Genomic DNA, 12624 nt, shown 5'->3' with positions numbered 1-12624 from the left:
GGGCTGGAAGAAGCACAAGCTGGAATCAAGATTGCCAGGAAAAATATCAATAACCTCAGATATGCAGATGACACCACCCTTATGGCAGAAAGTGAAGAAGAACTAAAGAGCCTCTTGATGAAAGTGAAAGAGGAGAGTGAAAAAGTTGGCTTAAAGCTCAACATTCAGAAAACTAAAATCATGGAATCCAGTCCCATTCTTTCACGGCAAATAGATGGGGAAACAATGGACACAGTAGCTGACTTTATTTTTCTGGGCTCCAAAATCACTGCAGATGGTGACTGAAGCCATGAAATTACTCCTTGGAAGGAAAGTTATGATCAATCTAGATAGCATATTAAAAACCAGAGACATTACTTTGCTAACAAAGGTCCGTCTAGTCAAGGCTATGGTTTTTCCAGTAGTCATGTATGGATGTGAGAGTTAGACTGTATAGAAGGCTGAGCACTGAAGAATTGATGCTTTTGAACTGTGGTATTGGAGAAGACTCTTGAGAGTCCCTTGGACTGCAAGGAGATCCAACCAGTCCATCCTAAAGGAGATCAGTCCTGGGTGTTCACTGGAGGGACTGATGTTGAAGCCGAAACTCTTAAGTGACTCATTAGTAAAGATCCTGTTGCTGGGAAAGATTGAGGGCAGGAGGAGAATGGGATGACAGAGAATGCGATGGTTGGATGGCATCACCAACCTGATGGACATGGGTTTGGGTGAACTCCAAGAATCAGTGATGGACCGGAGGACTGGTGTGCTGTGGTTCATGAGGTTGCAAAGAATCAGACACAACTGAGCGACTGAACTGAACTGACTGAAATAGTAAGAGATATTATCTTAGTGGCAGCCCAACTGTTTTCATTAGCAAAATAATATTAAATAGTTATCACTTTAGATGATCATCCAACATCTATGAAATCATAAACATGCATGCAAATCCAGGAAGTGAATCATAATCCAGAATGCAATTACATTTACTTATAGATTATTATTAAGATAAACCATAATGGAAAAAATATTTAAAAGAATGCATGTATGTATATAACTGAGTTACTGTGTAGTACAGAAGAAATTAACACAACACTGTAAGCCAACTAGATTCAATTAAAAATAAATTTAAAAAGAAAGAAAAAGCACTAAAAAAGTAAATAAAACACAAAAGTTTAAATTTCTCTAGAATACATATGGACCATGAAATTACATCTTCAGACCAGCTTGAGAAACAGTGCACTGAACCACACTGAGAATTAAAGGAGTGAGGGGCAAAAATAATTCTGATGTGAGAATGAACTAGCTTAGGCAGGTTACAGCTGAGATGTCAATGAACCAGACATCTGTTAGAAGTCTCATTTAGCTGAAAATTTCTTCTCTCAGCTATCTGATGAAGCAATAAGGGACTATTTCTCTGGACTTAATTTTGACCAAAAAGAAAGAACTACTTCATGAAATTCAACTGACAGGAACCTTGGGAGAAAGTCAACTTGTCATCTTAGTACTTCAAAGAGCCAAGAAGGAAAACACTGAGCACAGTCTGACAGGTTCCCTGGACTTTAAAATAGCATATTTCAAAAATTTTAGAGAGGAGATCTGAATGAATCCATGACCACATTCTTTTAAAAGCATCGGAGCCCCAAAACAAATTCTGATAAGAATATTATAAAATGGCTACAACACAGTAGCCACAAAAAGGAAAGCTCTATAAAGGAAACTGGCATAGCTATATTTTCTTGCATATACTGTAACAGAAGGAAAGGGAAAAGGTTATATTTTGAACAACTTTCATGTGGAAACAAGATGCTAAGTTGTTCTACAGAGGTGTATCTGTTAACTATTTTATTGAACAGGAAACTGAGGCTGGAGGAGAAAGCCTCTTGATGAAAGTGAAACAGGAGAGTAAAAAAATTGGCTTAAAGCTCAACATTCAGAAAATGAAGATCATGGCATCTGGTCCCATCACTTCATGGGAAATAAATGGGGAAACAGTGTCGAACTTTATTGGGGGGGGGGGCTCCCAAATCACTGTAGATGGTGACTGCAGCCATGAAATTAAAATGAATTGGAAGAAAAGTTATGACCAACTCATTGGAAGAAAAGTTATGACCAATCTAGATAGCATATTCAAAAGCAGAGACATTACTTTGCCAACAAAGGTCTGTCTAGTCAAGGCCATGATTTTTCCTGTGGTCATGTATGGATGTGAGAGTTGGACTGTGAAGAAAGCTGAGCACCGAAGAATTGATGCTTTTGAACTGTGGTGTTGGAGAAGGCTCTTGAGAGTCCCTTGGACTGCAAGGAGATCCAACCAGCCATTCTAAAGGAGATCAGCCCTGGGATTTCTTTGGAAGGAATGATGCTAGAGCTGAAACTCCAGTACTTTGGCCACCTCATGCGAAGAGTTGACTCATTGGAAAACACTCTGATGCTGGGAGGGGTTGGGGGCAGGAGGATGAGATGGCTGAATGGCATCACCAACTGGATGGACGTGAGTTTGAGTGAACCGCGGGAGTTGGTGATGGACAGGGAGGCCTGGTGCGCTGGGATTCACGGGGTCGCAAAGAGTCAGACACAACTGAGCGACTGAACTGAACTGAGAAATAAAAACTTCAGTAAAGAGTTATTAATGTACCTAAAGATAATAAAAAAGACATCATCTATGCTGCAGTGTATTTTTTAAAGAGACTATTAATTTCAGTATCCAATGCTGATCATTTCATTTTAATCCAAAATAGTAAAACATGGGCTCTCACAATCTCTATGAAGAAAATATATCTTTATACTAGTAAGGGTAAACCAAATGCAAATAGAAGACATTAGATGGCTATTACTAAAATAAGAGGTAAATTTAAATCCCCATAAATAGGTTAATTATATTCTATACAAGCAGAAACATCTGTTAATATGTTTGCCCTGCCTTTATCCCCTTCTCAGCAGTGGGCATTTAACAAATTTAACCGACAAAAAGATAACCTCCAGCCAACCTACTGACAAGTAGTAGTAACTAAGCAGATCCTCTCTATATATGAAAGTAAGCTGAGATTCAGAAATAGAAATATTCAGATAAAGTAAGTACTGGAATTGAGGAGTCATTGTAAGTCAGGCTAGGGTCAGCATTTTGGGTCATCCAAGCTACTTGCACTCTGCTCCTCTGTGACATCAAAGGCCATGGGTAGCCAAAACATGCAAATATTCTGAGAGCACCAAAACCATAGGACTTGCACACAGAGAAATGTGTAGATGAAAGACCATATAACTCAGGAGTGACAGGGAATAGCCTCAGTTACTATCTTTCCAAAAATTCCAGGCTTCATCTGTTCAGTCTGTCCTCAGTTTCTCATCTTTGGATACCCAAATAACCCACCATGTTTAACAGATACTACTAAATTGTTTATATATCCCCTCTAGCTCTGGAAACTCTCATTCCAACTATCCACATGATTAACAGGTAGTCATGTTCATGCAATATAACTCCATGTCCTGAAAAAAAAAAAAAGATTAATTCAAACATAGAAACCTTAACCAAAAAATAACCCTTTCTGCACAGAATATGAGGTAAGAGATTTCAGCTTAAAATAGAATACTTTTCTGAAACGGAGAGGATATAAGCTTGAGAGTCAGTAGTAGTAGCTGTTATTCAGTTGTGAACAAGAAACAGAAACAATCTCTGCCCCAGAAAAGAGGAATAAGAAAAGAGAGAAGGAAAGGGAGAAGGTCATGTGAAGAAAAACCAGATAACATGAACAGAGGGAAGAACCTACTTGGTTTTCTTCAGATGGACTAATATGTGGTTCACAAGCACAAGTGCATCCCTGGTCTTGGGTACTTTAGGAAAACCCTTACTCTGCATATAATTACATCACCAGTGGAACTAGTATCTGTATGAACATGATGCCTGGGAACAATGGTAGAAAATTATATAAAGGACAATGTTTTTATGATTTCTATGTAAAGCTTCTATGCAATGTACATATTGAAATTATACATCATGACACATTCCATCAGTTCTCAGCAAAATTCCAAGACATATAATTAGACAGATGGCTCATGAACACCTAGAAAAGAAGTGGCAATCACCAAGAGCCACTTTAAGTTCACTAAGAATAAATTATACCAAACTAATTAAATTATACAGACATAGTGAATCTGCATGACAATGAGGCATTTAATGGAGTGTTTTGCTGATGTCTTTTTGGACAAGATAGATGTGGAAAGGATGTTTGTAAATTATGTGACTATGTTGGCTGAACAATTATTCTCAAAATTTAAGCTGTTGTGAGCCTTATTCACAACTTAAAGTTAAAAAAAAATTGATGTATATACATAAAAGACATGCATCAAATTGGTAAAACATTAACACATATTAATATTATGTATTAATATATAATTATTATGTATTATATATTACATAAATATTATGTATTAATATGTAATTAATTACATATTAATTACAATTACATATTAATATAATTTATTGGTCAGATGCATCTGGGAAATACTATATAGTCTATCCTGTTCTTGACTATCCATTGTTATTTATTCATTCAACTTGTATTTTATAGTTCCTACTTTGTACCACAAACTATGTTACACTCTAGAATACAGAATTGAAGATGAACATGGTAGCTGCCTTCAAGGAGCTTATACCTATGGGGGATACATGAATTAAACAAACAATTATTTAAATTATAACTAGGATAATTCTGCAAATGAGTAGTATAAAGTTCCAGGAATATGTAAAACAGGAGGCCTGAGGATTCCTCATGTTATTGCCACATTAAAGAATGTAAGTCCTAATATAATGAAACCCCTCAAAATTATTTAAATACAAATTTCCAAGGGTGGTTAGACTTTTTTATTTTATTTTTTTTTATTTATTTTTTTTATTTTTTTTTTTTACGTTTACACTGAAAGCCTCTTTATTTCTGACCATATCTACCATATCTTTAGAAACATCCAACCATGGGTAACTTCATATGTCAAAAGCTCCAAATCCACCTCATGAAATTTAGGTTCATCTTTCTGGCTCTTTAGGACACTTTTCCTCCAAGCCCCTTTTTCCTCTCAGAGTCAACTTTTCCCTCTGCAATCCTGCACCTTTGCTGAATCACTTTTTCTTCTCACATTCACATTGAGCAGATATCTGCAACCATGAGTTTCTGTTCCCTTATGATGCAACTCTGTCCTAGCTTTTAGTATTCAAGAAAATTTGTGATATAGGCAGTCAACTAGGCAAGGATATTTCCCTGGTATATAATGGGCTCAGGATGAGAGAATGCATGACCTTCACACTGTGGACAGGAGATAGAGCTAATCCAAATGGTCCTGGGACGTCCTAAGTCCTTCAGAATCTCAAACAGTTCAGCCCGACACTGTGCAAGTCTCTGTGGTCGACGGATTCCCCTAGATAGCAAACTCTCCTGAGGGACAGGATACAGCTCTTTATTTAAACTGGGCAGTGCGGAGGTGTGTCGCAGCATCTTCTCCATGATAGCCATGGAGAGGAGGTTTCCGCACATGCTGAAGTACTTGAGCTGGGAGCAGTGGCTCAGGGCAGGCAGGATGGCTTCAAGATGGAAGTCCCTAATCCCACACATGTTTAAGTCCAGTTTTTCAAGTGTGCCTGCAACTTTCTCCAGCAGAACTGAGAGGCGCTCAGCATTGGAGTACGTCAGGAGGTCACCAGTCAGATCCAGGCCCTTTAGCTGACTGATGTTTGGACATTGGGACAGATGGGTCAAGTCTGAATCCGTAAGGAGAGAGTGAGTTATAGCAAGGTTTTCCAAGGGAGTCATCAGGCACCTGAGCATCTGGTTCAGGCCGCCTTCAAGGAAGGAGGGAGTCTCCAAATACAGATCTCGGAGGTGGTACAACCTGCGGAACTGAGAGGTAATTTGGACAGCATGGTGATACTCTTCCTCCTCTTCAAATGCTAGCCCATGGATGTGGGAGAGATAGAGTCTCTGTATATTACTCATTTGGCCCAAGAAAGGAGCAAACATGGCCAGAGTGGACAGATGCCAAATGCAATTCACTTCCACTTCCTGAATACAGTCCAGTTGCACTATACCCAGGACCTGCATAATATTTTCTAAGGGCGTTGAAGCAATCTTCAGCTTATTAGAGCACAGGTGTATGGAAGCTTTTCTCTGCTCCACCCGCCTCATGAGGTAGATGAGGAAGTCATCTATGACACTTTCCTTGAAGTGCAGTTCTATGAACACCTCTAAAGGAGCCAAGGGCTGCTCTGTCCTTGACCTGACCTCAGCCACTGGTGTCATTGATGAGCTTGAGGACACATGGACACTTGATCCAGACCACATTTTCCAGAAGTCCTGGCCAGTATTCCTTAAATCCAGCACCCGCAGTTTGCACCTCCTGTGGGGAAACAGCAGATTCTTTGGAATGATTTTTCTGGGCAAGCAGGATATCAAGACCATCCAGAACTGCTTGTAAGGTCCCCAAGTGAGGCTTTTGCATCAGGCCCCCCAGAGGCAGACGGACAAAGGGCCAGGCATACACCATGGCCTTCAGGGTCTCACTTCAACTCCCACAGAAGGCTTCCATGAAGAGTGGGGGGAAGAGTTCGATGGGCAGATACTCAAGAGCTGCGATGGCCAAGGCCTCATCCCTCAGCAGGCTCACTGCTGCCAGGTTCAAGAGTCTGGGTAGGGTCTGGAGACTCATCCTGACTTGGTTCCAAAAGGAAACCTGTGAGTGCAGCTCTGATGTGGGTGGCAGGCTGCTCAGATCTCAGACATGATGGAGAGCCCAGGTGATGCCTCTGGAGATGGAAGATTCTGTCGGTTAGACTTTTTTAAAGCATGGAAGTTGCTCTATTTCCACAAACAGCAAATTTTGGAATGCAGTTTAAAAAGCTCTTTGAAAGGGACCAAACAAAAATTTAAGAAGCAGTTGAGTCTTCATTGCTAAAATGCAGTTTTCTTTTCTGCAAAGAAAGAACAAGACCAAAGGTATGAAGGGTGGACATACAAGGCAATTTGGAACACAGGAAGTAGAAGAGCCTGATTAGATAAGCAGCAGGCCCAGCTAAAGCAATTCCAATCAGCTGGGCACTGAAAGAAAACTATAAGTTACTTGGATTTGACCACCCAAATTGCCTCCATTTCCTACTTCACACACTAAAAATGATGATATTCATTTTTCTCTTTTCCTCTCATTCTAGGGACACAGCAAGGCTGTCATAGCCGTGTTTAATGAATGAAAGAATGAATGAACTCTGATCTCTTTGGTATGTGTAATGAATAAAATATTATTGGTATTAATAATGAAATATAGTTATTTAACATTTAACTGGCACAGATTGAGATTTCATTTCTGATGTCTGGAACTGTGCTTTGAGTCATCAAAGGACTTCAAACCAGTTGAATGTTCAGGCTGAATATATTCATATTATATTTTTTCTTTTTTTGGTATATGAGTCAGGAATACTGGAGCTAGAAATATACCCTGGGAGGATGTGTGGCTCAGTGTGCCCTCTCAAATTCTTTTCTTCTCCCTATTGCTCTTGTCTTCCCAAATATACTCTATTAAATTCTTGGCCAAAATTTTTACAAGATGATTTCCTTGGGAGAAATTCTGGATACTGAGCATTGGTGGATTCACTAAATAATCTAGACTATAATAATTAGATAATATACAATGGTTAAAATAATATTGCATTTAATGATAATAAGAAGATGTTAAACTGTTACATATAAAATAATTTACCAAAAGTAAATTCAGTGTAAGTTTCCATTTTTGTTTAAAAATGCATATGTGCAGATATATAGTGTTACTTCCCTATGGTTAAATAAAGTTTTCATTTTTTATTCATCTATATTTTCAAAATTTTCTATTTATTGTTTTAATAAAATTTTTGAAAACAAATTACAAATTTCAAATTATTTTATTAGGGTGATGCAAATATAATTGTGGTTGGTGAAATTTGTTGTTTGATATTGGAAAACTTAATAAATGTGGTTATGTTATACATCATTTTAATGTACACTTCTCACTTTACATTCTTTTGCTAATGACATTATTTGCTGTTTATTTTATATTTATTTTAGACTATGGAAATGATGTTAGACAGAAAGCAAATTCAAGTGATTTTCTTATGTGAGTTGAAAATGGGTCATAAAGCAACAGAAACAACTCACTACATCAACAATGCATTTGTATAGTGCTAATGTACACTGCCAAAGCCTTTGACTGCATGGACCACAATAAACTGTGGAAAATTTTTAAAGAGATGGGAATACCAGACCACCTGACCTGCCTCTTGAGAAATCTGTATGCAGGTCAGGAAGCAACAGTTAGAACTGGACATGGAACAACAGACTGGTTCCTAATAGGAAAAGGAGTATGTCAAGGCTGTATATTGTCACCCCGCTTATTTAACTTCTATGCAGAGTACATCATGGGAAACGCTGGGCTGGAAGAAGCACAAGCTGAAATCAAGATTTCTGGGAGAAATATCAACAACCTCAGATATGCAGATGAGACCACCCTTATGGCAGAAAGTGAGAGGAACTAAAAAGCCTCTTGATGAAAGTGAAAGTGGAGAGTGAAAAAGTTGGCTTCAAGCTCAACATTCAGAAAACAAAGATCATGGCATCTGGTCCCATCACTTCATGGGCAATAGATGGGGAAACAGTGGAAACAGTGGCAGACTTTATTTTTTGGGGCTCCAAAATCACTGCAGATGGTGACTGCAGCCATGAAATTAAAAGACGCTTACTCCTGGGAAGAAAAGTTATAACCAACCTAGATAGCATATTCAAAAGCAGAGACATTACTTTGCCAACAAAGGTCCGTCTAGTCAAGGCTATGGTTTTTCCTGTGGTCATGTATGGATGCGAGAGTTGGACTGTGAAGAAGGCTGAGCACCGAAGAATTGATGCTTTTGAACTGTGGTGTTGGAGAAGACTCTTGAGAGTCCCTTGGACTGCAAGGAGATCCAACCAGTCCATTCTGAAGGAGATCAGCCCTGGGATTTCTTTGGAAGAAATGATGCTAAAGCTGACACTCCAGTACTTTGGCCACCTTAAGAGAAGAGTTGACTCGTTGGAAAATACACTGATGATGGGGGGGATTGGGGGCAGAAGGAGAAGGGGACAACAGAGGTTGAGATGGCTGGATGGCATCACTGACTCGATGGACATGAGTCTGAGTGAACTCCAGGAGTTGGTGATGGACAGGGAGGCCTGGCGTGCTGTGACTCATGGGGTCGCAAAGAGACGGACACGACTGAGCGACTGAACTGAACTGAAGGTACACTGAAGTGCTGGTTCAGGTTTTACAGAGGAGACGTGAGCCCTGAAGATGAAGAGTGCAATGTCCAGCTATTATAAAGTGACAATGAACGACCAATTGAGAAGTTCATCAAAGGTAATCCTCTTACAACTACACAAGAAATTGTGAAGAACTCAACATTGACCATTCTATTGTCATTCAGCATTTGAAGCAAACTGGAAAGTTGGAAAAGGTCAATTAAGTGAGCACCTCATGAGCTGACTGCAAATGAAAACAACTGTTGCTTTGATGTGTCACCTTCTCTTATTCTATACAACAACAATGAACTATTTCTCAATTGGATTATGATGTACGACAGAAAGTGGATTGCACACAGAAACCAGTGACCGCCAGCTCAGTGGCTGGACCAAGAAGCAGCTCCAAGGCACTTTCCAAAGCCAAACTTGCACCAAACAGAAAAAAGCCAGTGTCACTTTTTGGTGGTCTGCTGCCCATCTGACCCACTCCAGCTTTCTGAATCCCAGCAAAACCATTACACTTAAAAGTATGCTCAGCAAATTGATGAGATGCACCAAAACTTCAACACCTGCAACTGGCATTGGTCAACAGACCCAATTCTTCAGCACAACAACACCTAACTGCACATCACACAACCAACACTTCAAAAGTTGAATAAATTGGGGTATGAAGTTTTGCCTCATCTGCCATATTCACCTGACCTCTCAACAACCCATTATCATGTCTTCAAGCATTTTGACAACTTTTTCCAGGGAAAATCCTTCCCCATCCAGCAGTAGGCAGAAAATGCTTTCCAAGGGTTTGTCAAATCCCAGAACATGTACTTTTGTGTTACAGGAATAAACTTATTTCTCATTGAAAAAATGTGTTGATTGTAATGGTTATTTTGAATGATGATATTGTCTTTGAGCCTAATGATAATGATTTAAAATTCACAGTCCAAAACCACAATTACTTTTCCACCAACCTAATAGATAATCGGGCTTCCTAGGTGGCTCTAGGGGTAAAGAACTCGCCTGCCAATGCAGGAGACTTAAGAGATGCCAGTTTGATCCCTGGGTTGTGAAGATCCCCTGGAGGAGGGCCAGGCAACCCACTCTAGTATTCTTGCCTGGAGAATCCAATGGACAGAGGAGCTTGGCAGACTATAGTTCATAGGGTCACAAAGAATTGGACATGACTGAAATGATAAATAAATGATAGGTGATAGATAAACATATCTTGAGATGATACATATATTTTTTATCAATAATAGTTGTGCTGAATTTACAAAGATGTTTGAGTTTCATTCACTTTCAGCTTTATGTTTACAAAATTTTTCCTGACATTTTGTAAATATTCTGTTCAACAATCTTTCCACTGCCTTTCCAAACAACCTACTCCCACCACTTTAACTATTCACTAGCAAAAAACAAACAGCATTGGCCACTATTTGCTAAGGTTTAGTGATTCAAGTAGTTAAGTTCATTAAGAATTATCAGCTGCAGGCTGCACATTCTGAAAAGAAAATCTTGATGAAGGATCTGGGTGATGAGTCTTGAGCAGTGAGAGCCAGTTTATATGTGCATATCAAGCACTTACCAGCTCTTGAAAAGAGAGCTGATGAATAGAGCCTTTTTTAATGACTAACTCTGCTTTTTGGCATGCTATACTTGTTCTATATAAGATAATCTCTGTTTCAAAAGAGTGAAACATTAAAGTGCCAAATGGACTTTCATGAATCTATGAGGTCTCATAACTCCATAGCTGCTGTTGTTCAGCCGCTTAGTCATGTCTGACTCTTTGCAACCCCAGGGAATGCAGCACACTAGGCTTCCCTGTCCTTCACCATCTCCCGGAGTTTGCTGAAACTCATTGTCATTGAGTCAATGATGCCATCCAACCATCTCGTCCTCTGTCACCCCTTCTCCTGCTTTCTATCTTTCCCAGCATTAGGACCTTTCCAATGAGTCCATAGTAGGAATATGGAATTTTTTAATGAACACTATGTACTAACAAAAAAGAGTGAAAGAATTTGTGTGTTAGGTATGCAGTAGGGGATGAAATGAAGGATACAACTGGGAATAAAATTAGAAGTGTTTACAAAATAAAACTGGATACAGACAACCAATCATAATGCAGGGTGGAATAAACCTTTCTAACCCTTGGAAAATTAATGGCTTTTTAGTAACAGGAAAAAAAGTAGAGAAAAAGTATTCCAAGTTCATCAAGACCAAAAGTATAAGGGCACAAAAGTACACGATACAGTTAGAAAAATGGCTAAAAGTTAAGCTTAATGGAAGAATGCTTTGGGAGGCGGTCTGAACAAGCACACTGAAATCAGTTATAGCACCCTTTGAATGCCATTTTAGGAAATCTGACTGTATTCTATAGGAAACAGACAATTATCTAAGTTTTTATTTCAAAAGTTATTTAAGAAGCTAACTCTGGAGTGAGCAAAAAAGGTAGAATACTATGTTAAAAGGCCAAAGACAGATATACCAATTGGAAAGCTACTGGAATATTCTAGGTGTGAAATGCTATCACTGCCTGCAGTATATGAGGAACGATAAAATTAAATGACAAACTGATTAAGCACCATTCTGCAGGAAGAACAAACAGAATTAGTAATTTATCAGTGGTAAAGATGAGGACCATGGACTGAAAGGAGATCCAATCAGTCAATCTTAAAGGAAAATCAGTCCTGAATATTCATTGGAAGGACTGATCCTGAAGCTGAAACTCCAGTACTTTGGCCACCTGATGTGAAGAATCAACTCATCGGGAAAGACCCTGATGCTGGGAAAGATTGAAGGCGGGAGAAGAAGGGGACAACAGAGGATGAGATAGTTGGATGGCATCACCAATGTGATGGACCTGAGTCTGAGTAAGCTCCAGGAGTTGGTGATGGACAGGGAAACCTGGCATGCTGCTGTCCATGGGGTCTCACAGAGTCAGACACAACTGAGCGACTGAACTGAAAGGTGAGGACAATGAAAGACACAAAGATAACTGAAGTTCCTTTCATGCATGACTGGGAAGATGAAATACCAGCCCTACGGATTGAGTTTACTTTGGCTTTGAGACATAATGAAAATTCTTGGAAATTAAGATTAGAATTTCAGGAAAAGAAGTGAAAAATTAATAACTATTGTCCAGAAGCCAAGGCAGGATATTTTTTCCAGGGGGAAAAAAAATGCGTTAAACAATAAAAAGACTGAGACTAAAAACATAGGGACAGATTACATATTTGAAGGTTAATCAGAGGATGCAGAAAGTGACATATACATATACAGTATGAAAAGAAAGATAATAAGCTGAAAAAGACTTAACTTTAAAATCAAGAATAAGAAATTAGAATGATGTCACCAAGATGGCAACATA

At 39.0% G+C, this 12624-nt stretch overlaps 1 protein-coding gene across 1 annotated transcript; it reads right to left on the bottom strand.

Annotated features, from left to right (window-relative positions):
• Positions 5214-6152, bottom strand: LOC102171823 (PRAME family member 12-like). Its single transcript, XM_018065923.1, has one exon. It carries the CDS (start codon positions 6150-6152, stop codon positions 5214-5216), a length of 939 nt encoding a protein of 312 aa, XP_017921412.1.

This window comes from Capra hircus, chromosome 21, assembly GCF_001704415.2.
Source record: "Capra hircus breed San Clemente chromosome 21, ASM170441v1, whole genome shotgun sequence".
NCBI classification, from domain to species: domain Eukaryota; kingdom Metazoa; phylum Chordata; class Mammalia; order Artiodactyla; family Bovidae; genus Capra; species Capra hircus.
This window is presented reverse-complemented; position numbering and strand designations above follow the sequence as displayed.